Source organism: Callionymus lyra, chromosome 11, assembly GCF_982586985.1.
Source record: "Callionymus lyra chromosome 11, fCalLyr1.hap1.1, whole genome shotgun sequence".
Taxonomy (NCBI): domain Eukaryota; kingdom Metazoa; phylum Chordata; class Actinopteri; order Syngnathiformes; family Callionymidae; genus Callionymus; species Callionymus lyra.
Window position 1 is genome coordinate 14066510 of NC_141828.1, and position 27005 is coordinate 14093514.

General features: G+C 38.3%; 1 protein-coding gene across 1 annotated transcript; it reads left to right on the forward strand.

The window, feature by feature from the left end:
- Positions 1-897: 897 nt before the first annotated feature.
- LOC148069343 (uncharacterized) lies at positions 898-22509 on the forward strand. The gene is made up of 15 exons (XM_087803234.1): positions 898-1591; positions 8144-8244; positions 8461-8548; positions 8620-8672; positions 11127-11232; positions 11658-11816; positions 11898-12003; positions 12070-12131; positions 13671-13796; positions 13854-13948; positions 14007-14129; positions 14198-14394; positions 14466-14595; positions 19289-19482; positions 21829-22509. Exons 1-15 carry the CDS (start codon positions 898-900, stop codon positions 22061-22063), a joined length of 2469 nt encoding a protein of 822 aa, XP_087659360.1. The 3' UTR covers positions 22064-22509.
- Positions 22510-27005: the final 4496 nt, after the last annotated feature.

The window sequence follows — 27005 nt, forward strand, 5'->3', positions numbered from 1 at the left end:
CTCACATATGTTGTCAAACATTTTCATTTAAATCAATATTATTTTCAATAGAAATCATTATAATTACTATTAAAAAAAATGACTGTGCAAAAATAATGCACGTAAAGAACGAATCACTTTTATATGATAATTCTCTGGCGGCACTCCTACATCTTCATCTCCGAGAGGGATTTTCAATAATGCACTATAATGTATTTTTATTAATCCACGTAAGCCCTGAATTAAACCCTCAAAGACGTCAACCTCTCAGGCGAGGGTAGTACACATGGATGCAGGTTCGACACCAGGGAATGAGCAAGATCCTAATCTGCCAGAACAAGAGGACTCATAATTCCCATCCCTCTCTGGGCGTGAGAAAGAGACACGGATATCATCTTTTAATGTCTTCGGAGTGGGTGGTGAGCTAGAATGGTTGCAGGCTGATGTTAGATGACTTATCATGTAGCAGAAAAACAGGACCGGGCCTGCGGAATGAAGGAAATGTCATCTGATGCCATACGGGTTCGCTGGAGTAAAGCATCCGCCGGCCCATATCCTCACCTGTTCCCAAACACCTCCCTGACAGATGGCCCACAGGCAAAGCTCAACACGGACTAGAAATAATACAACCACACACATCGACACAAACAGAGCCTAGCTTTTTTTTTTGTTGTTGCTCTTATGTCCAACGTCTAAACTCATTTTGCTCCCTTTGAAACTGAAGCTGAACCCACAATAACACTGCTTAGCATATCAAAGCCCAGCTCATCACGACTGCATTCATTTCAAGTGTTCACCTGACCTGTATGAATTGGACCATTTTCCCCGGCTCTCTATGGCAACACCGTCGTGAACAGATGCTGCTTTCATCCGCGGTCGAAGAAGAAGTATCGCTTGAAACCACGGAAAGCCGCCAAGATGGCGAGCGGCGACGTGGTCGCGGCTCGTCCGATTCGAAAGAGCGTTCGTCGTCTCGCTCGTAGGATTTTCTGCTGCTCGTGTTTGAAAGCGGAGGAGGAAGATATCAGCGCTCGCGAGTTAAATCTGGATCGAGATGGTGAGACGGGAGCGATCCTGATCATGGTCGAGGATCTCGGGATCGATAACATGGGATTCCGCTTCTTTGATGAGGACCCCCTGGGCCTCCCCGGCAACCTGGGCCGCTCGCCCAGCTCGGTCTCCGCCTGCTTGAGGGCCCTCAACAAGAAGAAGCTGAGGCGTCTGTTCTCGCTGCCCATCCACGCGGTCGAGGGGCCGCTCGAAACCGGACATTTCCCATCCGGGAGCCTCCAGACGGCCCCCACCATTAATCTAATCCCGGCGACTCCATCGGACGGCATTAACGACGATCATTTCTTTGACTCCGAGGAAAGTGTTCCTCAGGCGTCGGCGAGCGACGGAAGCTTCGAGGCAGGTGAATGCCAGAGTGATGAGGAGGAGGAGGATGAGTTGGAACATCTGGAGAAGGAGGAAGGATCGATGCCGAGCGAGAATTTGGAGAATCGAGCAGAGATTGAAGGGGATTCAGATGATCCGTTGGGAGAGGAAGGCGAAGCAGTGCCGGATACGGACGAGGCGACAGAAAAGTCCAAATGTAGGAACCTACAGGAAAGTGAGTTCAACTGCCAACATTTGAACAATGTTTTGTTTTTTTACGACTGCGGGTTCTTGTCTCAATTAAATGTAACACAACAGATTTAACTTCAGTGGAGGTCGGGATTACCATCTGGATCCTATAACAAGTATTTCTCATTCACTTTTTTTTTTTTCGCTCCTAAATTGTATGTTGTGTGGGTACGTTATGAACTTCTAGCTGGTGTCGCGTTACGATCATTGTAGCAATTCTCAAAATGTATGCTGGTACAAAATGGGTGAGAATACAAATATAATTGAATGGATGAATCTGAATTAGAATCAGAAACTTTTATTGCCAAAAAAAAGAAAGAATGAAACATGAATTGAATAATATAAATGAAATTAAAACAGATGAATAAATAACAATACATTAAAATAGTAGAGACATTAACATAGAATGACCCATAAATAATGAATTATCAGCAATACAAAATATATTAAATTTAATTAAATTATTATTAAATATTCATATACAAGAGTTCTTGAACCGTGATGTTCTGATCCGTATCGGTCTCAGTCTACTGCAGTTAGAACAGGGGAACGGATAATCTGCTGCAGTCTATTCTGGTCTGTAACTCTTGCAGCAGAGAACCACACGCTGATGGAGTAGGTGATGGTGGACTCCATAATAAAAGTGTACAATGAGCTGCTTGCCAGGGTTCTGAGCTGTTATTCTGATGTTATTGTGCAGTGAAATACCATAACAGATTTTTTTTAAGCGTGCACGAAACAGTGATTGTTGGACAAGGTTCCGATTAAATTTACCATCTGGACCCACAGATATTCAATAGGTTCAGTCACACCTTGATGTCGATATCGTGTGTATTTTGTAAACGTCACCGCCACCTGCAGCAAGTTTGATTGCATTGCTATCCACAACGCTTAAAAAGATTTTGATTCATTGGGAAAAAAATGATTGTAAAACAAACACAAAGTTGTGCAGTTGAGTGACTCGGCGAAGCATGTCAACCCCCCTTACGTCTTTTTTTTTACTCCGACTTCAACCATATGTCACGCGTAAGTTTCGAATCCCAAACTGTCTGTCTTTTAATCACTGTCTGCATTTTTGATAACTACAGGTCGGAGGTCAAAGGAAAGATTGGCTCCATGCAGCTGTTGAGCTCATGTGTTGGTTTTGATCTCACTTCTCCATTCAGTTGAAATTGCGGTCATTATGTGACATGGCTACAGTACCTCGAAAGCCTCCTTTGGGAGTCACAGAAGTTCCCCTTTGTCAGAAATCCCTTTTTAGCTATTGTGTGTTCTCCCAGAGCTTGGCTGGGCAGGCGGTTCCCAGGTTTTGGGTTCCTGTGAGTCAGCATGCTCCCCTCCCTCAGTTGTCTCTCAAAGAGCTTACTTTATTTTTCAACCAGAGCGGGAGAATAATACTGGACATGATAGACATCGCCTCTGCCTATCCATTACCCAAATGTTGTGAGAGCGCTCGAGCCTCGCGATGGTGTGAGTCACCTAATTCATCACTGTCTGTTTGCTGCAACGTGTTTGTCCATCGATGTGTTGACTTGCCCCGACGAAAGCCCGCGAGGAATTGGGACATTCTGTTGAAAGATGTGTCCGGAACAGAAAAAAAAGAAGGTTGTGATCCGTCATGCGGATGGCATTAGTATGTGGCAAGTCTTACTAGTTCATTAGTAAACTGTTTGTTTATCATAATCAGTTGACTTTAGCATGAACCTTCTTATTCCTGGGGTTCTAATGACCAAACTTTTTTTTATAAAAACCCTTAAATGAAGGAGGTAGTATAGATTAAATTCAGCTCAGCACAGCACAAGTGATCAAGACTGTTGTAAAAAAGGGTTTATGCTAGTTTTACGATATGTCTGAAGAACCTCTTTATAAAAACTGTTTTTGCATTACTTTTTCATTTCGTATTTCTAGGGAAAATACAAAAAAAAGGATGGTATTATTTAGGTTTCAACAGATACCGATGGGAAACTGATTGTTTCAAACTGTACTGTTGCTTTAACTGCCCTTAAATGGTTTGTACATAAACGTAATTAAAGCAGATTTTCCTAATATTTAGAATATCTTATTATTGAAGGTGTTACTATAGTGATTGTTAATATTTTTTGAGCTTCGTATACGTTTTTTACAGACTGAACTCTAGGTCGGTTTGGTGTGTCCCTCGGCGTCTGTATTTTGGTCGACTTCACATGTAGAGTTGGCCAGTCTCATTCGGGCTCAATGGCCAATCTGATCAGAGGATTAACCAGAAGTGACGATTGTAAACACTAGATAAGCAGAGATGGCACAGACGATGGCACCAAAATCTATATCATTGCTTCATTTTAACTTGGATTAACTGGTATAATTTCTGCATCACTACTTTGTGGACGGAAGCCTTTGAGGAAAAACTGATAAATATAGTTGGAGAGAGGAGGCCACTCAACAACATTGTTGTTTTAGGATCATAAATATAGGATGCCTTTCAGGAGAATGACACCAAAACCTAAATAAGGTACTGAAATCTGCATCGCTATTCAGGTTAGGACATTACAAGAAATGTCATTATGGTACAGATAGTTGTTACCATCACTTGTGAAAACTCATCTTGAGATTCATGCGGTAGGAATGGACCAACATGAAAAAAATAAACGCTCAATAAAAGCAGGGTAAACCTAATCTATGGAAATACATGCCAGTCCCAAGAATATTATGGTTAAATCAGTTGTTCACGATGATTGTCACACTTTCAAAAAGGTACAGGCATATAAGAATAGGATTCACACTATTTATCTGTTGCTTCGTTCCTGCTTTATCTGTTGCTTTCTCTACTCAGCAGTTATAAAATAAATCTCTATTAAAACTTAGTTGTTTTACTCGAGTTTTAACACACACTAAAATCTTTATTCATACCATAGAAGGCTCACAAACAACTTCATGGTATAATATGTTTTTTATCACCAGTTTATTTTCTTTTTAATCTATTTTACTCTCTGTGTTTATTCATTCATTTAGGACTGGAGCTGGTGTATATCCAGGGGTTATTAAAAAAACATGTTAGATTATAATGTCCTCTATTATTCAAGAAGCTTGTTTGAATGCCAATCTCTCTCCTCAGAGTGACATGTAATTCCAGGCTCCACCATTAATCTCAACCCGGATTTCTTTCCGTCCATGTTTTGTTTGGATTTCTCTGGGAAGATGCAAAGTGTTTGAAGTCTGTGCGTGGCTGCGGTAGGGCTCCATTTACTGTCTTTTCACAGTGGCTTTTCCATCTTTCCATCTCGAAGGTTAGGGAATATTTGTTTCTGAGCAGTAGACGGGAGATTTTTAAGTTACTTTTCTTTCCCTGAGATCAATTGTTATGTCTGATCCTTGAAAATAAACAGATGTCCGTGTCCTCACGCTCGGTGTAAGCGCCCTCACTTTCTCTGCTGAGCGCACTTTCAAGTGTTTAATGTCCTGGAATTTTGTTTCGCTGCAGCAAGATAGAAGGATCCTCTTCAGCGTGACTCTCGGGACAGGCCAGGTGATGGAGAGAGTGCCAGCGATTCCCCCCCTTTTTTCCTCCCTTCTTCTCCTCCTGTACTGCTCCCTCGCTCCGGGACCCAGACAAGATTCCTCTGCTGACACACATAAACCCATTACACCGTCTTATCTGATTCTGACTTTGACTAAACTCCCATCCACGTCAAACAGGTCTTTCGAAAAACAGCCCCCCTTGAAATGAAAAACATGTGTTCAAGGCTGTTTTTGTTGTTGTTGTTGTTGTTGTTGGTATTTGGAAAACACTCCTGTTTATTAAGCCAGGACGGCATCGTCACACTTCAATCAGTGGAGGAATAAAAGTTAGATCAACATTCCAACATGTACCACAATCACAGGGCCGAGACAGGCGGCCTGAGAAAGCCGAGATCATTCGTCTTGCTTGTTATGATAGCGTTAAAAAAAAAAAAAAAAAAAGCTGCTTACTGACCAAGAGACATTCGGAAAATGTAGGAAAGTGTGTTTTCTGTGGGAAAGGACTTGAGTTGTTTGAGAAGTATGTCCTCAAGCAGACAGACGTTAGTGTGTCTGACAGGTTGCCGGGCAACCTCGTTGAACTCGGTCCATTATCACCAGAAGCTAATGCTCTGCAAATAGACTTGCTGACCTGTCCGTCAGTGACACTCTGACAGGATCCTGAAAACAGGATTGCCTTATTTTTTCGATCCATTATTCTAATGTTGGACTTAAAGTGCTGTTTCATTAACTAACTGATGAGGTTTGATGATTTTTGTGACCTCCTTTTAAGAGCTCAGTTAATGATGTTCTCAGTTTAAAAAATGATTTGAGGTTTTATTGAGTCAAGAGTTAAAATCCAAAGATCATAGAGCAGACAGTGCCATCTAGTGGTCTTTAAATATGAGGACAATGTATCGTAAGACCTCATCAGTAAATAACTGCCTTTTTAAAGCTTATAACCTTCAGAAGGGGTATGTTTTAGTAGACCCTCCTCCAAGGTAAATCCTATCTAGAAATGTATAGTAAAATATTTCAGCACTTCTTCACTCCAAAGATAGGCCAAATTTAACAACTAACCTTTTATTAAACTTTTTTATTTTTTTTATGATTTAGAAATATCAAGTGAAAACAAGTGCGAACCAAATGTGCTGTCACACCAAGAGTTAAATCTTTCAGAATTCCAAAATAAAATAATCTATACATAAAAATCCTATGGCAAGAGGAAGCAAGAAGAAAGACAGATGTGTTGAAAAACGAACATGTGTTGTTAAGTGTTGCAATGCTAATGTAAGTCCTGGAATGGTTTTATCTTATCTTGGCATCTTTATCTTAAAGAGCAACTAATGTCAATCTCCAAGTTATCTGACTCACTCACATGTTTCAAATGTTGAAGTCTTCCTCTCCAAGACGCATAAGTCTCTCTTCATGACCATGTTTTGAATTTATTACTTTATAAAGTTCTCCCCCGTCTGAAATGTTAGCGAACCAGAGGTTTTCGAGAGCGGAGCCCATTTTGATGTAATAAAGGCTTCACTCCTCCATTCAGCTGGAATCACGCCCCGCATTCTAAATACAACAAGTCCCTTGGAGAGTAGAGACTTCCGGGATTGATGACGCTGCATGACAAACCTCCATGCTTGACCAATAACAGCAGAGTGTGCGTGGTTCTGGTAAACACAATTTAATCTCCAGAAAAATAGTGTTTTCAGTGGGCAGGGCTTAAACACACAAAGAGTTTTGTAAGAACAGACATATACTGATGAGTACAATTGAGGTTCAAGATGAATTTAGGACATACTTAAATCAACCTTTAAGTCAACACATTAGCCCTTTTATAATTAAACAGCCATAAAATCCAAGTAAAACCTGCAGGCCTAAATATAATCAATGGAAAAAAGTGCTGTCTCGCCTGCAGTTGATTCCAGAACTCCAGAATTCTCCCCTGCTCTAGTAGAAGAACTCACATTTCTCCGATCCTTAAAACTCTTCACTGGCTGTCAGTTTCTTTCAGGATCAATTTTAAAATTCTGGTTCTTACTTTCAGATCTATTCATGGTCAGGCTCCTCCTTACATCACTGATCTGATCCAGCCTTACACCCCGGCTCGGGCTCTGAGGTCTGTGGATCAGAATCTACTGATGGTTCCTGAACACGGTTCAGGACCAGAGGAGAGAAATCCTTCCAGACTGTTGCTCCTAAGCTTGGGAACGATCTTCCTCTCTCTCTGTGTTTGATGATCTACTGACTCCTTCAAGAAACATCTTTTTTTTTATTCGTGCAGGCTTTTTCTTGATTTTCTGGAACTCCTGTGTTTTTCCAAGTCTTGTCTTGACCTTTAAAGTAAATACTTGAATATTGTGTTGATTGTTTAAGCGCTTTGTGACCCTGGTCTGGAAATGCGCTCTATAAATACAAATTACTTACTTACTTACTTACTTATTGTGTCAACATAAGAATGATGTTTATTGTGACACAACTTGAAAAGTGTTGCATTATCCTGAAAAAAGCTTGCAAGTCATGGGTCGTGATCAGATATAAAAGGAAAAATGCTTTGTGTAAAGTGTGGCCTGGGGGGAACATGGGGCCTTTTGCTTTTGTTAACGTTTGATTTTGACTAGTGTTCAAATAACCCAGCCACTCTCTCTACTTTCACCTACAATTCTTGCACTATTTTGTATTATTTATTGTATATTGTTCTATTTATTTTCACGTTTATTTCGATTCTATACCCTATGTGAACATGTATTCTTAGACATAAACAGACGGAGAAAAGTTCCATGTAAATTGTTAATAAACTCTGCCAATAAAGCTGTTTCTAATCCTGGTGGGCAATTCCTAAGCGAGGGTATTAATATGCTGTTGCGGTGCTGTTCCTGTTCTTCTCTCCACATTCTTAATATGAGTTTACACGTCATGCAACTATAGCCAACTCATTTTAACAAAAACTAAAATAAGTTTTTTCCGTATATGAATCATTTGAACTCTTTGAAATGCACATTTTCTGTGCCTGAATGAACCTCTTCTCTAATATTCATATGACATTTTCTTTCTTTTTCTACAGCTGATCCAGACCACAGAAATGTGGGCTGCTGTGACACACTGAAGTCTGACCTTTCTCTGCCTCCTCACGCCGCCACAATGGACACATTTACTCACCAACGGGTAAATACCAGCTCTCCCAACTTCTTTTCCCATGATTGTGCACACTGTAAATCACATGCGTCTATAAAAAGCCTGCACCTTTAATGCACTTACAGTATCTACAGGCGGCCGATGCACATCCATCCTCATCATGTGATGCCGATGATTGAGTCGAAAACGACGCTAAATCGATTAGTCCAAATCCGATATTTAACATCAATGTGCTTTACGTGACAGAGGCGGATCACTCGCTCCTGCAGCCTGGAAGAAAGAGTCAGCCGGAGCAACGTTTTCGACTCTTTGGGCGGAGACGCGAAGCCACCTGGTACAGGGGAAAAGTCAAATTGTCACAACTAATAAGACATAAAACAAGACTTAATGTCATTTCTCTTTCAGCGGCTTCACATGTTCCTCAGCGCGCGGATCAGAATGGAAACTTCTCTCAGAAGGTAAACCATGAAAACAAGGCCTTCAGGGTGGCATCGGCGCACAGACGTGGCCCACTGCAATTACAGATTATTCCCTGTTTATATTTCCCGACTCTCTTGATCTGTCAAAGCAATGACGCTGCGAGCAGACTGCAGCCAAGCGAGAGTTCCCGTCTCCATGGCGATGCGAGGAACACAAATCCAATCAAAAAATAAATCTCTCAAGCTATCGCAGGCCCTGAAACAACGTTGCGAAATCACATGATCAGATCGGGAACGAGATTGGAAAAGATTTCTTTTGGGTGACAAAACCATCCATCTTTCAGCAAAGCGCTGGAATGTGTGGGACCAGGCAAACTTCTGACATCACTTATCTTGTTAGACATTTGCACAGCCTGAGCTGGCAGCTGGGAACGCCGGCTTTCTTCCCAGAGAACGTCATAAACAAGGAATTTGTGACTGAGGCAACATCAACTTCTGTGTTTATGTATTCTGAAGAACAACGTCACAAATCTTTGTGGGTACGAAACTATGATTGAAAACTGTAGAACGTTCTCAGGAAAAAACTTTTATAGGTCCCTACCCCCCCTTTTGCACTCGAGTTTCCTCCCACAGTCCAAGAAAACAAGCTGAATCAGAACAAAAATGTGTGCTTGTCTGTTTCTTGCAACATGTGCAGTGTGTCCCATGCCTTTTGCCCCAGGTAGCTGGGATAAACTCCCAATGACAATGGCAAGATTACTACGAACTCTAAAATGTATTCATCAATAATTACAATAATTATACTGTATGTAATAATAATTATACTCTTAATTAAAAAAAAAAAAAAAATTTACAATTTGTATTTTAGTGAGCGTCAAACAAGTATTGAATTTGATTTTAGATATTTAAAAAAGCTTAAATTAGTTCACTAAGCCTCAAGGTTGACCTAAGAAAAATATTATCAGCAGCCAAATATGAACCTGGCTAAAACATTAAATAAATTCATAAACATTTATATAGTTCTGTCGTTCGACAGTGAACAATCAGAAAAAGCAACATGGCCGCCCTCATTTTAGAACCATCTGAAAAAGTTGAACAATTCAGAAATGTAAGGGGAAATAAAATCTATTATGGGAGTAAAAATAGTCAGTTTCAGCAGATGTTGGTTAATACAATCAGTTACAGTGACAAGCAAGTTTTGGACAGTGGACCAACACCCTAATACAACACCCTGTCATTCTCAATATTGAGTGGTTTGCTAGAATTTTAATCTCTTAATACCCCCCCCCCCGTATAGCTCAATGGCAAAATCATACAAGATAAGGCGATGCTAATTGCTAAACCCTTATTAAAGTTCTCAATTTTGTTGGTTAAAATCTGATGTCGATACTTTTGGACTTGTCCTGTGGTCACACACAAATGAGTGAACTTTTTTTAAGAACATCAAATTCTGTCTGGGACATTGGTGGGTGGTGACATTTAATACAGCCTTACATAGTCTGACTGCTATGAGGGGATTTCAAGCAAAACGAAAAGAAGAAACCAAGAAAAAAATGGTTATTTAAATATTATTCCATTTATTCATTCATTTTTGTTACTGCTTGATCACTTATGGGTGTTGCGGGGATGGATCCTGTCCCAGTGTCTATGGGCGAGAGGCAGGGGACACCCTGGACAGGAAGCCAGTCTGGCCCAGGGCACACAAAGACACAAAACCATTCACACACAAAGTTCCCAATCAACCTCTATGACTTGCATTGTGGGAGGAAACCGGAGTTCCCGGAGTAAACCCACGCAAAACGGGGAGAACTGTACATTAATTCATTTTATAAATATGTTATTTAAACATAAAATAAGACATAACACAAATTAAAATATATACACTTTACATTTACATTGTATATATACCGTACTTTAAATACATTTGATTTTCTGGAACTCCTGTTGTGTCATCAGTTTTATCTTGCCCTTTAAAGTATATACTTTATTGAATATTGTTTTGATTGTTTAAGCGCTTTGTGACCCTGGTCTAGAAAAGTGCTATACAAATAAAAATTATTTACTTACTTACTTAGATATAGTACATTATATAAATATATTTTCTCAGTTTTCTTAAACGAGAGTCAAAAACAAAAACTTATTTCACTCCGCCGCCTAAAAATAATATTTTCCATATTTCTGTTTAATATGTTATTCAATCCTCAGCATGAAAGGTTTATATTACATATTTAAAGTAATACTTACAGACATGAGACATGAGTGTGTTAGTTGGTAGAGTAAAATGAATGAGAAACATTTGAATGATATAAAAGTAATATTTGTGTTGATGTTTGATGTTTTCACATCATTCAATTACTGCATCTTTTTACTGTCAGCATTTATGTGAACCTTCCCCTTGGCAACACAATAATCACACAACTTTTCTGACATTCTGTCTGTAAAGAGTCATTTTCCAGAGCAATCAACAGGTATGCGACTTCTCCTTCTCCTCAGGACGTGGACGGGCAGAAGGCCAAATCTCTCCGGGAGCTGAACGCAGATGAAGTCTGCCAGTGGTTTACAAGGATTGGACTGCCCAAATATCTCCCTTTCATCAGAGGTAGGGCCCGTTCTCCCGTCTCCTCTCCCAGCCCCGTGGCGGCATCATGAATGGAGCGGCTGCCAAATTATTTTATCCTCGCCGCAGATCAAATAAACAGATTTTAATGAGTGTTTCTGGGTGAAGATAAAAGGGAAACCGAGGATAATTTGAGGTATTACTTCACCTGATGAGTAACAAATGATTTATTATCATGTTTGATACAAGTCTTTGTTTGGTTTAAAAACGTATGAAGACTTGTATTTACTGGATTAAAAGGTTGGTTTTCATAGTTTAAGTGTGATGTACAGTATGTCTCCTGCCTCTCGCCCTTTGTAGCTGGGATGGGCACCCTGTCACTATTTAAAATAAATGAACAAGAGACACGCTCGGCAGCTGTAATAGCTGTAATTCTTGATAATAACCCATAATTGCATATCTTATAGATGCAAATCTCTGCGGAGCCAACATCGCCTCTATAGACCTGAGCACCTTGGATGTTCTCCACGTCTCCAGCCTGGAGGACAAGGAGAAGCTTCTGTCGGCCATCTATGACGAGCTGCACCCTCACAGCACCATCACCAAGACACTCGACTCCCTACTCGGTACCCTTTTCTTCCACTGCCAGAAACTTATAACTTAAGACAAAATCCAAACAAAACATCTGCTCGTCTTTCTTTTGACAGAATCCTCGGATCATGTCGAGACGTTCGCTGCCACGTTAGCGTCGATGAGTAAGTCCAAGTCGTCTCCTCACGTCAGCTGCCTCAGCATGAACCGCCGCTCGCTCAGGTGTGGTCCGAGACACATCATACACTTTAAGAAACGTCTTTATTGAAGACATTATGTTTATGACAGGAGCAACAACCACAGCTATGCAGCTCCGAGAAACCCTAAGCTGATGGAGATTTCCATAAATGGTGAGTCATGACTTAATTAACTATCGAGTTCATGCCTGAGTAACACTTCAAAACTAAATATTCAACAGTAAAGGAAACATTTGTATTCATATTTTGTTAAGTCACAGAGGTTAAATATAAATCCAAGAGGACACCCTGGAAAGCTGCCAGACCATGACAGGAGAAAAAACCCATTAAACATTAAAAGTATAAACATAATAAAAAAGAAAACAATTTAAGATTACCATATTGAAGGGACTACATGATCAGGAGACAAAATATTTTGTTACAGAATTTAAAATGTAGCTTCTGTATTTCTAACAAAATAACGTTGCGGATTATGTTACTGTGTTGTTTGGGCGTTATTTAAAAACACAGACGCCTTAACTGTTAAGATAAATGATGTTTTTCTGAAGTGGATGAAAATTTCACATTTAATTAAAAAAACATATATTCAAATTCAATCATTATTGATCAAATCATGTTTCAAAAAATGTTGATTCTAGTATTAACAAAAATAAAAACAACAATAAAGAAAACAGGAACAACAGTTGAAAACAATACACTTATGTTTAATTATTAAATTATATTGGTATGGAATTATGATTTTGAAATTTGTGAGAAAATAAAATACATTTATTTAAAATAAAGAAAAGTTAAGGGGGGGTTCAATTGTTGTCATACTGTTTATAATTTGGAAGATATGTGATAACTTCTTCCACGGCAACATACATTTGACCAAAGTAGACCAACAAAATTGTCACATAATTAAACTTGTATTCCGGAATGTGATTAAAAATCAAAATGGAAGAATCCTTTATTTAACCTTTTTAGGTATTTATATTATTCCTGGTGTGCCAGTCACTGAGGGCTAGATATAAATCCAAGGGAACACCCTGGAAAGTAGCCAATCCATAAGAGAAAATCATAAGTAAACCTTAATTATAATTATTATAAGTAGTTGTAAATACACAATAACAAGACATTATAGTGACGCAATTCACCCCAAAACACAATTGGAAAAGTCCATGTTAGATGCAATACTCAAGCATTTATTATTATTATATTATTATATAATTATTTAGCTTTGTTTTTTGCTCTACTTCAAAACTCAGACAATGTTTCTGTTGCTATAAATATTTATTTTCAAAAGCAGAAAAACAACCTTTTAATTTTGAGAAATTCTTTGAGAAAATTTGAAGTGATGACAAATTGTTGAAAAGAAATTGGCATACCTATGAACAGAAATAACAATAAAACCAAGAATTAAGTGGAAAAAAAGTAAGCATATAGTCCAGAAATGTCTGAGATTTCCATCAGGAAAATATCAATAATAAATTATAAAGAGAAGTCAAGGGGGGTTTAACTGGTGTCATACTGTTGGAAAGTTAAGTAAGGTGGGTCACAAAGAAGATCTATTTGACAGTTAATTTCACGTTCAAAAAGAAAAGAAATTCAAGTTTAAAGGAAAATGCAGGCGATTGGTTTTTAACCTTGACTTTTTAACAATCACACATACGTTTATGGAATGATCTCCTGATATTGGCATTTGTCTTCCAGCATCTGAAAGGATCGTTCACCTCCGAACGCCGACAGAGACCACGGTGGCTAAAGTGATGGACTCTTGTCTGAAGATGCTCGGCATGACCGAAGACCGAAGCTCGTTCTCACTTCGGATCCAAAAAGGTACGGCAGCTCGACATGCCCTTGCTTTTGACATGGACGTGTCTTCTTTTTATCAAGATGCACCGGCTGAACTCTCGCAAGATCAACACATCGGAAGTCTTCTCAGCCACCCTGCAGAGCTCACACAGTTGGAGCTTCACTTGTGTAAAAAGGTAAGAAAACTTGATCTTCTGGCCAACAAGAGGCTTCATTTAAGTTCCTTATCGTCAGGACATGTCGACAAGAACTGAAGTCATCATGACCAACGAGAACAAAAATGTTCCTCCGGCTAAGGAAGAAAGAATTCGGGAGCTGAACCAGCAGGTGGACTCGCTGCAGAACGTTATTCTCCAGGTGGATTCCAAATCAAGGTGGTTAAAAAAAAATAAGGGAACGCTGAAGTGACTTTGCTTTACCTCCAGGTCCAGGAGCTCCACCTCGGTCTGGTGGCCTTCTGCTCAGAGATAAAGAACATGGACGTGGAGGTGAACGTGGACCAGATGAGCTCTGCTGAGCTGAAGCAGAAACTGGAGTCGGTGAGAAGTCGACTGAGTGAGAAGAGAGGGACGCTCCTGAGCCTGAGGGACAACACCAACAACTCCAACAGCCACAAAGAAAAGTAAAACAACGGGTCGACGTGGTCTGGATGAGTTTAAGCTGCTGTTGCTCACGTGATGCTTCTTCACCCAGGCAGATGGACGTACGACTTTTGGAGAAGATGAAGATGAACTGCCAGGTGTTTAAGGAGGAAATTATCATGGTTCATCTCAACAGACAGATGGCTCACCTCCAAAATGCTCTGCAAGAAACCTTCGTCAAGGTACAGTCGACTTTCCTTATGTATATATACTGTACGTCACAGTACAGATTTGAATCCAGTAGGATCTGGAATCCTACTACTACAGATTTGAATCCTGCTACTGAACTGGGATCTTAATATTGATATGGGTAAGGGTTGGGGTCAAGCCGAAATGTTTCCTATTAGAATTGGAGATTGTCCTGGTAGATTTCCCATTTATTCCTAGGAGAGATTGGAATTCCAATATTCAGATCCCAATACAGTAGTAGGATTCCAATCTCTTCTAGTAGACATTGGAATTCACTAGTAGAATCTATAATCCCGCTAGGACAGATTGGAATTCCAATATTTAGATCCTAGTTCAGTAGTAGGATCTGGAATCCTACTAGTACAGATTGTAATTCAAATCTATACTAGTAGGATTCCAGATTCTCCTGGATTCCAATCTGTACTGTGAATATATATATATATATATATATATATATATATATATATTCAGCTTTAATAAAAATTCTACAACTAATTAATTAAACATTGTTAAATGTGTCAAACGCAATTAAATTAGAAAATAATAATTGGTGGGATTTTATAATTTCTTTTTATAATAAAGCCCTTGGGAAAAATGCTCATTTAATTTGCATTTCTTTGATTAATTAAACTTTTTTTTTAATTATTCATCACTTTTAGGGGTATTTTTTCAAAGAAAAATAATGCAAAAAAATGTTATCAATGGATAAGTAAAAAGATGAATGTGTAAAGATAACTCAAAATATCGATTTATTCCCATGTTAATTACCCTCCTGTATAATAAAGCGTAATAAATAAAATACTGCCTATTCATCCAAATAAAACACATACTTCTATATTTAAGATAAAATTTGCCATTATATTCTAATGATAACAAAAGGTTAGCTCTTACAGCTTCCTGAGTGTCCGTCATCTTTGATCTTCCATTCGTGATTGACAACTCAAAGCAGCATCAACCTTGTCTAAGGGAGACTACAGTAGTTAGACTCAAGTATTTAACACGGATGCATATTCTTTTTTCTTTTTTCTGGGAGAAAGTTGAGCCCAGACATCCGAGAGTCTGTGACCATACCGACAATGGAATGTGCGCGACAAAAGCCGGCGCTATAGAGTGCAGTGAAGAAGTGGGCCAGCATGTGTAAAACTATCTCCATCTATCCCCGAAGGAGCCCACTTCTTTTTTTCTTTCTTTTTTTTTTTTAATGTGGGTCTTTTATCCCGCTTGGAGAAGTCCTAACGAGGTGCCATGAAAGGACACACGCGGCTTCAGCTTTGAAAAAAAAAGGTGCCCCGTGTCACGTTGCTGGCCCCGGGGCCTCGCCGTTTTAGGTGCCGGGTTTGTGGGAAAAGCAGCAGCGTTAATGTTTATCATATGACCTAATCAGAGTTAACACACGGGTCAGAGCCGAGCGGCAGCCTGGGAACTGATGGAGCCGACCACTTTAACAAGGAGCAGAACCGCCCCAGCGCTCGTCCTCTAGGTGGTATTACAGACAATCAGGAAATATTTCATCATCCTCGGCGCTCTTATCTCCAGGATCCACTCCAACTGGTGAGCATCAATAAAGCGGCGGCGAAGGAAGGGGAAAGAGAAACAAAGCAGGAGGAAGGAGGGGAAGGACAACAAATAGCGGAAATGATTTCGGAATTGGCTTAGAAAGTCAACTTCAGAGAGACTCTTTGGAGGGGAGTTTAGGTGAATTCCGTCTTCGTTTCTGGCTGAAGGGTCTTATTACGTTGAGTTAAAAAGGATAATTTAAAACCAATTTGCCCTGAAAGAAATCGAAAAAAAAAGGGGCAATGATTGTTCTGTTAAAAAACTCGTCTGATATCGAAAGTTTGTCTTGTTCCTTCCATATCTAGATAGATTGACTTTATTGATCCCTCTGGAGATCTCCTTCGAGACATTAGAGATCCAACAAATACAGAAAGAAATCCTTTTTTTTTTAAATTTGACCCACTTCAAGGGATCTCATCTCAAACCTTCCCTTTTATCAATATGTTTTACACAACAGGACAATTGAAGCGTGAAAGTTCATCCAGTTCAATTTAATCAAAGAGATTCTTGGTAGATCTGAAGGTAGATTTGATGTACAAGTGGGCCCGGAAAAGATTCGCAATTTCTACCAAAACGACATGGGAAGTCCAATTAAGATTCGGGAAACTAATTTGTTTAAAAAAAAGTGGATACAAAAATATTCATGGAATACGTAAAGGTGTAAATTAACTAAGCCAAATCAGAAGTTCTATACAGACAACGCAAACAAGTCATTACAAAAAGAATACATGGCAAATTTGGCCCTCCTAAATAGTCTTTTGTAAACTAATGAGTAGAACATTAAAGGGATCGTTAACCCAGAAATACCAGAACTGATAGCCATCCATTCAACTTCGATATCAGTTTCTGTAAAACAATTTGAATATGAATATGAAAATATATGAATATGAAAATATGAACCAATTTTATCAGATCAATTCTAATAAAAAGAAATTGACATTGACCTAAATCTTGCCACCAAAAGACGAAGCATGTTTCTATATATTACCGAAAGAGTTTGGTCGGTGACACAAAAGAAGGAATTCGATATCCATCCCTACCCTTATGTGGACTAAGGGTTGGAAGACGTTTCAGAGTCTTCAGTGCCTTTTCAGAATGACCTGTCCAGGGATATTACAGACGAGCGTTATGGCGATATCTGGATGTTTTTTGGACTTAGAAAAATGAGCCCTATTCAGGACGGTCATATGGACGTCCATTACTGCCTGTAACTCCCAAAAAACCCCACAGATTACTCTGAAAATAATCCCAATACTTAGTCGACATGAGTGCGAGTCAAAAAAAAAGAAATTTGAATATCAGGTCAACTATCCCTTTAACACAATTTACTAGGATGTCTAAAATACAGCTTCTTAAAGAAAAAAAATCCAACATGAGTTTGGTATCTATGGTCTGTAGATGAACCACAAAACATCCTTCATTGCATTTATCAAGAACTACAATGACATTGTAAAATAATTGTGATCAAATTTGTTTTCATTTGTTTCTATGCTCTTTAGGCTACGGCGGGAGCAATCTGTTTCACTCCCTTAAGTTGGATTTTCAGGATCTTATAGCTAAACATGAAGAAAATGAAGAGAAAATCCAGGCGTCTTTAGACCCATGTTAAACACATGAGGTCAGGTAAATGGGAAAATGATGCGCATTAGTGTGAGATCTTCGAGGAGCTTCAGCCGAGTTTCCGTTGTTATATCCTGTCTGGTCCTCTTGTCTGAGGAAAGCAGGGGTTTAAACTCTGACCCCTTAACCCTGGCAACGACGACAGCCATCGCCGCAGAGCATTCACACGCTATTGAGAGGAGGCTGGATCAAGAATCGTTGGAATTCAGCGGTCGGACTCACAAGTTTTTCTTTTTTTCTAAACCCCTGCAAGCGAGTTGTTGGTGTGATTCCTAACACTAATCAATATATCTTGGTGGTCTGCAGTCTGACGCACCGGCTCATCTCTGCAGGGACGCCACATGACGACATTTAGAATCAAGATAAAAGAAAATGACGATGTTATGACATTTAAACCAATTTGAATATGAAAAACCTCATTTTTTTTACCGACAGAATTCTAATAGGAGAATAATTTTCATAATTTACACTCCTTTCAGCAATTGTGTGACCTATTCTCTCTTCTCTCCTCCCGGTATCTCGTCAGAATTTAAAGGTTATTCGGTTTTTAATTTTTTTACCTGGGCAAAGCCTCGTATTTTAGCAAGTCCACATAAAATAATAGGTCAATCTCTTTTTGTGTGTCTCCGCCTAAACTGAATGTCTCCCAAACCAATTGAAAACGGCTTAAAGAAATACCATGAAGAGTTCTCAGTGAAGGTTTTAGTCCAATTAAGATGACATTTACATGTATATTACACACCGAGTAAGCAAGATTTCCAGAATGTCAGCTGCCAAATGAGGGGCAAATGGAAGTAGAGGACCACCATAATAATATGCTTATTTAATATGTATTGTATATGGTACAAATCTTTACTAAAATAGACTAATTTGTAGTAAGTTTCATTTGTAAAAAACACAGAGGCAGCTCAGTATTCCCCTGCTCTTGCCTCCTTTTATAACTGGGGTCAGCCATGATTATGCCTTAAAAATAGCAGAAAGAAACATGGAAGCAGTTCAAGCAGCTTCTCAAGTGTCCGTTCAAATAAAGTTTATGAGTCAAAGTTGTCCGGCATTGATTAAGACGAGAAGGTCAACAAATATATCGACAGCTCGACAGGTTCCCCTCAGAGACTGAACTCTGGGTTTTACGGGCCACACGTCAAGAGAAAAGTCCTTGATAATATTCTTCGTACAGAAACCACAGTAGGTTTACGAAGCAGCCATCGAAACGTATCCTTCACTGCTTCATGCCAGGTATGTGCTTAGCTCTGCTCTCCAAGCTATTGAAGAAGCTAATTAAATTAAGTGCTGCTCGCAGGATAAACAAAGAGCGTGTACGAGTCCGTAATTTGACTCTATTGTTTTAACCACATTTAAATTCCAACATGAGCCTTCAAAGAAGTCGGCCGAGGTTTAATCAGGACAATTTTGAGTCGATAGTGTTCGAGAATCGCTACTATGAACAATTTACCCGAGGAGCCTGGATTTTAAACATCAATGTGAAAGAAATGTGTTTTATCCATCCAGGAAAAGGCCCCGAAAAAGAGTCCTACGGTTGCAAGTCTCAGCCAGCTGGTGTCGCCGCAGTCTCCGGCCATGATGTTCGTCGTCGAGGAGAACCGAGGACCCGACGGATGCTACGGATTCACCTGTGGCTACAGGGAAGGCCGTGGACTGGTGGTGATCAAGGCGGAGGAATCTCACTTATGCCTCGACGACAGGTAACTCAGCAATCCATTGAAATATGTTGAAATACTTCTCTCTTCTGTGAGAATATAGAGGTGATTAACCATCCTCCACAGTGTGTCTTTGATTTACCCCAATATCTACCACCATTGGAATGGAAAGCTGATGACAAAGCCACCTAAAAAAGAGTCACTAAATTATCTGACGTTCTACAGTACAGGAGAAAAGTTTGGACTGGGCTCATTCAAAGTTTTTGCAATTGTTAGAGTGACTGATCTTTAATTTCTTAAAGTTATGATGGTCACTCATTTACCTTTACTTCACTAATTAGTTCTTTTCATAAACTGAATTATAAGGTTGTGCAATAGGTCTGTATCAACCTGATTTCTGCACATATAATGGTCCAAACCCTATTTATAAGACACAAAAATTCATCCAAGTTACCCTGAAAAGTATAATAAAAGACAAGTTTTCAGTTATTTAACACTTTTTTATTTGAGTACATAATTCTGCAAGTTTCCATTCATAGTCTTGCCTTCAGTAAGAATCTATTATGTAAATAATTATGAAAATGAACAAAAAGCATTGCATGAAAAGGTGTGTGCAAACGTTTGGCCTGCACTGTACTTACGTATTTTAGACACCCTGATCTTGTTAAATAAGCTGGTACCCAAAGAAAATTGCATTTTCTGTTGAACTGCTTCCCTCTTGGCTCAGCTCAGTAACCCTTGCGGCCTTACAACCTTATCTATGCGGCCCTGTGTGAAGTAAAAACCATTATATAAAACTGACCGTTTTTAAATGTCTCCGATGGCTATATTACAATATTATTACTAGCTCTACATGTAACTTGTTACAGATCTCCTTTATTTATTTTAATTTTTTTCTCTATGTTGTTTTTATTGGTAAGGTTTTTAATTTTCAGAAAATAAAAAAGCTTTTCTATCGCAGTTTATATTAAATTAAATATTACAAACTTATTTCATGGCAAAATGTGTAAATAATTTAACTTTTTATTAAAAAATATATTAAATTTACGCCTTTTTAGAATCCTTGAATAAAATAAAAAATTAGATTAACACTTCAGCTAATTTAAATATGTCATTTTATATACTCATTTTGCTTGACGGCCCCTTATAACTGTCACAGTTTATAGTTATAGTCCCCTGAGGAAATGTATTTGCCCACCCCTGGATTTGACTAATGGCTTTAATATACAATATTGACACAAGCGCTGATACGTCAAACATCACTTTACAAATGAAAGGCAACAGAGTTATAGAAGTAGCAGTCTCACAAAGTGTCAAAAGTTTGGAAGAAAACAAAAGTTCACAGATTTCTTATGGGTCAAGTGAAAATAGACATGAATTGACAACCCCACAAATTGAAGACAGCAGTTGATAGATTTGTTGTTTTGGATTTTTTTTTTCTTTTTTCACTTTTTTACCAAAGTGAATTGAAAATAATGGTGGTGAGTGTGGTTTTTATTTTATAAAAATAAAACAACACATTTTCTCAGAATCTTTTTACATGATTATAGGTCCAACGAGTGAATACAGTAAGCCAAAATATAATAAAAATAACCGCATCTAAAAGCAAACTTAAAAAGTTTTAACCGTTGTGTTATCTCTGGGTCAAGGACCCGTTTGTTTTTGGGGCCCACCGGGTCACCTTGACCCAGAGATAACACAAGAGTTACGGTAAGATACAGAGAAGCAATAATAAAGAACATAAAGTGGTTAAAAACAGAACAGATATTGATTTGACCTGAATTTCAAATCCCAAGTGACAGTATATTGCAATGACTAGTGAATCAAGAATTGTGGCTTTTGGCTCAGCTCTTTCTTTTTCCCATAGACTTTAAAGATTTCACTGCTCCTTCCCTAATTTTCCATCTTGCCCTCACTCAATATCCACCCTGAAGTATTTGAACTCTCATGCGTTTCACAAAGTCACTTCAATTTTTCCAGCAGCTCAATGTCCAAAAAAAAACTCACCATCAATGGTTCGTGTTAGGTTTTCCCATTGTAGCTGTAAGAAAAAAAAATGTTGTTGCTCACAAATACCGTGTGATCCAGAAGTGTCTGAACACATTAAAGAGCTACACATAATGAAACGTTTTCATTGGACCTTCAAATGAACCGTGCCTTTGGTTATCACAGTTGCATCTGCTGACGGTCTCCACGCAGCTCGTAAAAATTGAGAGGCTGTTACTTTTCACTCCAGAGCAGTGGATGGAAGGTTGAAATGAAAAAAGCAATAAGAAAAGTGTTTTTAAATAAGCGATAAAATGTACTGTTATTGATGTTTTATGGTCAGTTAGTTCAATTGGAGAAACAGATTTTTTTTCTGTCACGTTCATATTTGTGTTTCTTTCGCAGGCTCGTGGAAGTCAACGGTGTCCAGGTGATCAACTCAACCGAGGAAGACCTCAGGAAACTTCTTCAAGTACCCAGTGCCATGATCGTCGTCCTGCGCCAACCCCCGCCCCCCATGACCTTTCGCCAGCACTCGGCGCTCCTTCAACATGTGACCGATCCACCGCAGAAGCACCGCTCGGAGAAAGATGTGATCGCCATGGAAACACCATCACAAAGGAAATTGATGGCAATTTGAAGAAACAACCATAACTGGAGACTCGAGTAACGACTTTTATAAAAGTGAATAGTTGTATTAGCCAGCATGCGTCACCAGAGAAGGTCCTGAACTCCTCTCTTTCCATCTCCAACATGATTGGTCCAACATTGTCTCTCGTCTCCATGTATTTCACCCCTTCCTTTTACCTCCAAACTTTGTGTAATCTTTTTCTGGACTTGTCCTTTTATGTCACTCCCTATGAACATCACTTCATACACGACACCTTTACCATGTTGCATTCTCCTCTGCATACCTGGACTAATCTGTTTTCAGCAAATTAAACAAAAAGTCAATAAAAATTAATTAAAAAAAAAGGTTTTTAACATCTGATTTAGCTTAAAATATCAAACCAAAAAAAACAGCGTATTCTTTGATAGAAGAGAATTTGTTTTCAGACCCATTACTTAATTGAAACCTCCCCCCCCAAAAAAAAACATTGAATGGAAAACAGAGGCCTTATGTGCTAATTGGTCGTACTTTTCTACGTCAAAGTCTATGTATCAATAAGGAAAAGAGCGTTAAAAAGGTCTGACATCATGACTCGTTTGTATGTGGCGTACATCCTCAAAATTAAATAAAAAATGAACACACACACACATGAGTTTTGTAAATTAAAGTTTGTGATCCATGTCAGAAATGTTTAAATTAACGAATATAAACAGTTAATCCAGTTTAAATTCATGTTTTCATTTGTTTTTTTTATGATTGCGGAGAGGAAAATCACTCTGGTTAATTTAAATAGGATTTAAGGATTTTATGTAAATGAGGGTGTGGAAAGGGACGAACAAGGCTGCGATAAATTATATTTTTATTGAGATGTACAAAGATAAAGTGCTTTTATTTGTGTGTATGCGCAGATTCATACATCTGAATATTTTTGGACGTTCCCCATTTTCTGGATAGGAAAGTACGACTGTATTTAGTAGAAGTTCGACAAACTTCTTAGTACATGAGGCCCCTGGATTAAAAACAAACCGAATCTTGCATGGCTTGAATTGTGTTATACTATAATGAAGAACTTATTCTAGATTTGCTATTAACTATTTACATGACAAAGGTGCAAAGGAAACATACCTCATCTCATGACCAGTTGAGTTTGAGAAAACAGGATGTGATGGACAGATGAAAAAAGAGGAGAGAAGTGAAGAAGAGAGGATCAATCTTCAAAAAGAAAATGTAACGGCAATATCTTGTAGTAATTGACAGGATGGTTTTGGTACGAATGTTTTCATTTTGCAGGAAAATAAAAACTTAATGTATACAGTGAAGTACTTGAACTTCAACATTTCTATTAAAGTCCATTGAAAACCCAAGACAAACTATGTTGGGGGTCAGAATCTATATCTCTTTGTATTGTTTCTTTTTTATTTGGTCTCTCATTTTAGATTAGATTAGATTTAAAGTCAATTATTTTGAAAGCCACATGTAAGGCAAACCATCTGCACAAAAGGCGGGATGGTTCTTTATCCATAATAATGCCAAATTGATTTTTAATATTAACTACTTTTCATAGCCATGTTTCCCAATGAATGACACTCTAGTCAAAATTATCTTCAGGATGTCATGTAGGGATTTGGACTCGATATAATGACACTCAAATCACACAGTGATAAATCATACAAAATATGGAAATCTTACGACAAATGGTCTTTTTGATGAATCAAGATTTGGCTGTAATAAAACTTATAATGTTATAATAATATAATTGTAATTTCTAATGACATGTGTGCTTGAAGTTTCCATCTACATGTTTGTTGGCTGTATACATTTTTTGTATCTGTATTTTTGTTTAAAGATGTGTGGTATAAGTGTCAATAAAGAGATTTATTTTTAATGTGATGAAAATACTTTGTGTCATTGTCCCTCGACTAATGGTTATACTAGGTTTAAAGCTAATGTGATTTAGATCAGTATCAGCAGCGTTTCTAGAAGGCAAAACATACTCCATAAAGATGGTGCATGGTCACTGTAATACTAGAGTTTGGAGAATTTTTCAAATAGTGCCTCATAAGTTCTGTCTGTATGTCGTAATGTAATCCACAATGCTGTAGGAATCGAGCCCCAGGCCCGGAAATGCCTCATTCCTCAGCCCCGCTCTCCCTTGTTAAGTGGCAGTGGATCATGTAAGCCTGACAGAAAGACAGTACAAACACTACCAAACCCTGACCCAGGCCCCCCCCCGGGGGTCCAAAGAGCCTGAGAGGAGACGAGGAGAGCCCGGTTACACTTGACAGTTGATGAGAAAGTTCACAGGTCACTCAGACGAAAAACACATGTGCTAATGATTTCGATGAGGATTTACAAATATCAATCATATTTACGAAGAGGCGGGAAACTATGATGAATGTTTAATGCATTAAATCAAGTAAATAAGATTGGCTTAATTTTGGAATGTCAACGCGCTGTGCACCATGGGAGAGGGCTAACCTTTATAAAGGAGAAAATTTCCCAAAACAATTAAAAAAACATACTCAAAACTCAGGAATCCGATTTTTTGGCACCATTTGCACCATAATTGGATGTTCTGACCACACGATGGACTTACAAAGCTAGGGTTTCTAACTACTCGTAGAACCTGGGTTATGACAAGTATTGTAGGTAAGGATTTTACGTTTTTTTTTGCAGGTTCTGGATGAAGCACAATGCACAAGCAACTAGCTTCAGAAATCAGCAAATTCAAACCACAAATCTTTCCCAAACTTCGAAAAAATTACATTTTCTATGCGTTCATGATTTGTTTTTTCGTATGAATACTTAAATAGATTGCTATGTTATGCCAGAAGGAATAAAGCAATTTAATGTTGGCGCTCACGTCGCATCCGACCTCACATGAGCACACGACCTCACCCCAAAACAAAGAGTTACAATGGAAACGCATTCAACATAGTTCAAACACTTTCGTTCGTTTTCATTTTGCAAACTTAGATGCAAACTAAGCTTGTGAAGAATCCTTGATGTTTATTTGGACAAAATATCACTTCTAGTTGAACCAATTTCAATCCTAAATTTTGAAAATCCGAGATCCACTTTTAAAATTGTATGCTATCCCAGAATGACTGAGAAACACTTCCTTTGGCAAAGAGAATAATATTTGAGTATACTTTGAGTATACTCGATACTAAAATTGAAGTAGTGCACTATTGGAGTTAACTTTTGACATACTATACTTCAAAATAGTACTCAATTATACTATTAAAATGTAATTAGTATTACGGTAGTACATAGTATTAAAAGTACAGGATAATACTTATTTCTTTGGGAAACTGTATTACTTATTGTTTTGATCCTATGCAAAGCATCATGGGAGTGGGTGATGGGAATAATGGTTTAATTTGCTTTAACCACTTACCACCATTATTAACCAAAATGATCACGTGGCGCTGGATTTCAGGTTTTTAGAAAATAGTATGTGTACCTCCATATACCTTAAAGACAAAAACATTCAACTTTCCTTTTTTATTCATTAAATTCTAGTCCATTTGAATAGGGTTTGGCGATAGGAATAGGAAACATGATGATGTCCTTGTCTGTTTTACCTATGATGCTTGATGCATCCATTAAAATATGTACAAACTACACGTGACATAGGGTGACGTAGAGGTCAGAGCGTTTGACGTGGAAACTCAAGTTTGTAGCGCGAGTCTGTTAATTTAGATGCATTTTTCCAAAATACATACTGCAAGTACATACCTAGTACATTGGTAGAAAAGAGAAAGGTTTACTTTGAGTATACTTTTAAACAGTAAGTATACATCTATAAACTAAACTATGAACTCGGATTGTAGTATAGAGATGAGTATACTTCAGTAAACTTTGAATATTCCAATGTATTCCAAAGATGTATCAAATTTGGTACACTACTTTTAGTACAATACAAGTACATAAACCTTAATATAGTTACTATTCTTATACCTAAGTACCTTTTTATTTTTCCTTGTACTTGTTGCAATGACAATGAAGGACTGTACTGAAGTACTATCGCCTGCAATACACATGCTAGCTTATAGCAGTTTAGCATCAGCGCTGCAACACGTAGGTCTTCCCAATAAAACAACACGGTTGGAGAGTAACACACTGTGACGCTGACGTTTGTTGTCAAAACAACTACACAAACACTCAATTACTTCATCCAGAGCAGAAGGTCGGAGGAGGTTCTCCAGAGCAGACAGAACCACACAGACGGCGAAGGATAGAATGTGTCATGGCTGCTTGTATGGAAATAAGTTAACGCTGGAGAAAATGAGGCAGGATCCTATAAACACGGCTGCTGGCACCAGTAGAAAGACACAGTGGGTTTCCCTCTGACCAACGCTCCCCAGAACACACAACAACAGGGCTTTGATATTGCTGCTATAAACCACGGAGAGCTGTCAATCTTTGTGGCGGAAGAAAAATATTGGCCGAGACACCGAACCAGTTCATGAGCACTGGCACAATTCTGACAACCAGGTTGGGCTGAAGACTGCAGTGTCGGCAACAAAACATAGAATCTCAGGATTTCTAGAGTAAATTAATGCATTAAATGCAAAAAGTGTTATTATTACATACAATAAAATCGCATCCTTTTTAATTTTATATAAATTCAATTCATAAAATATGATATAAAAGCACTTTATTTTTAAATACAAAAAAAAACATTACCATTAAAAAAGACAAATAAAAGATGAGCGACAAAGATATTTACCAAGTAACACAGATATAAAAATTGTTAAATTGCAATGGAAACTTTCCTATAAGGTCGGTTTTATAGTTTTATTTTAATTTGTTTTCACTTTACCGACATCTACTTTAGTGTAAGGAGGGTCAGATCATATACTGTAGACTAGAAAAATAGATCTAGACAAGTCATGATCGCTCTACTGACCAAACTTGGTGGCTTCATTTTAAGAATAATTTTCTAAATAACTTTGACTATTTTTGT

What these genes read in the sequence shown, in the direction of transcription:
- LOC148069343 (XM_087803234.1), top strand. Translation starts at nt 898, where the DNA reads ATGGCGAGCGGCGACGTGGTCGCGGCTCGTCCGATTCGAAAGAGCGTT. An exon ending in ATGAACCGCCGCTCGCTCAG is followed by an intron (nt 12,004 to 12,069) that starts GTGTGGTCCGAG and finishes TGTTTATGACAG; the next exon opens with GAGCAACAACCACAGCTATG. An exon ending in TCCAACAGCCACAAAGAAAA is followed by an intron (nt 14,395 to 14,465) that starts GTAAAACAACGG and finishes TTCTTCACCCAG; the next exon opens with GCAGATGGACGTACGACTTT.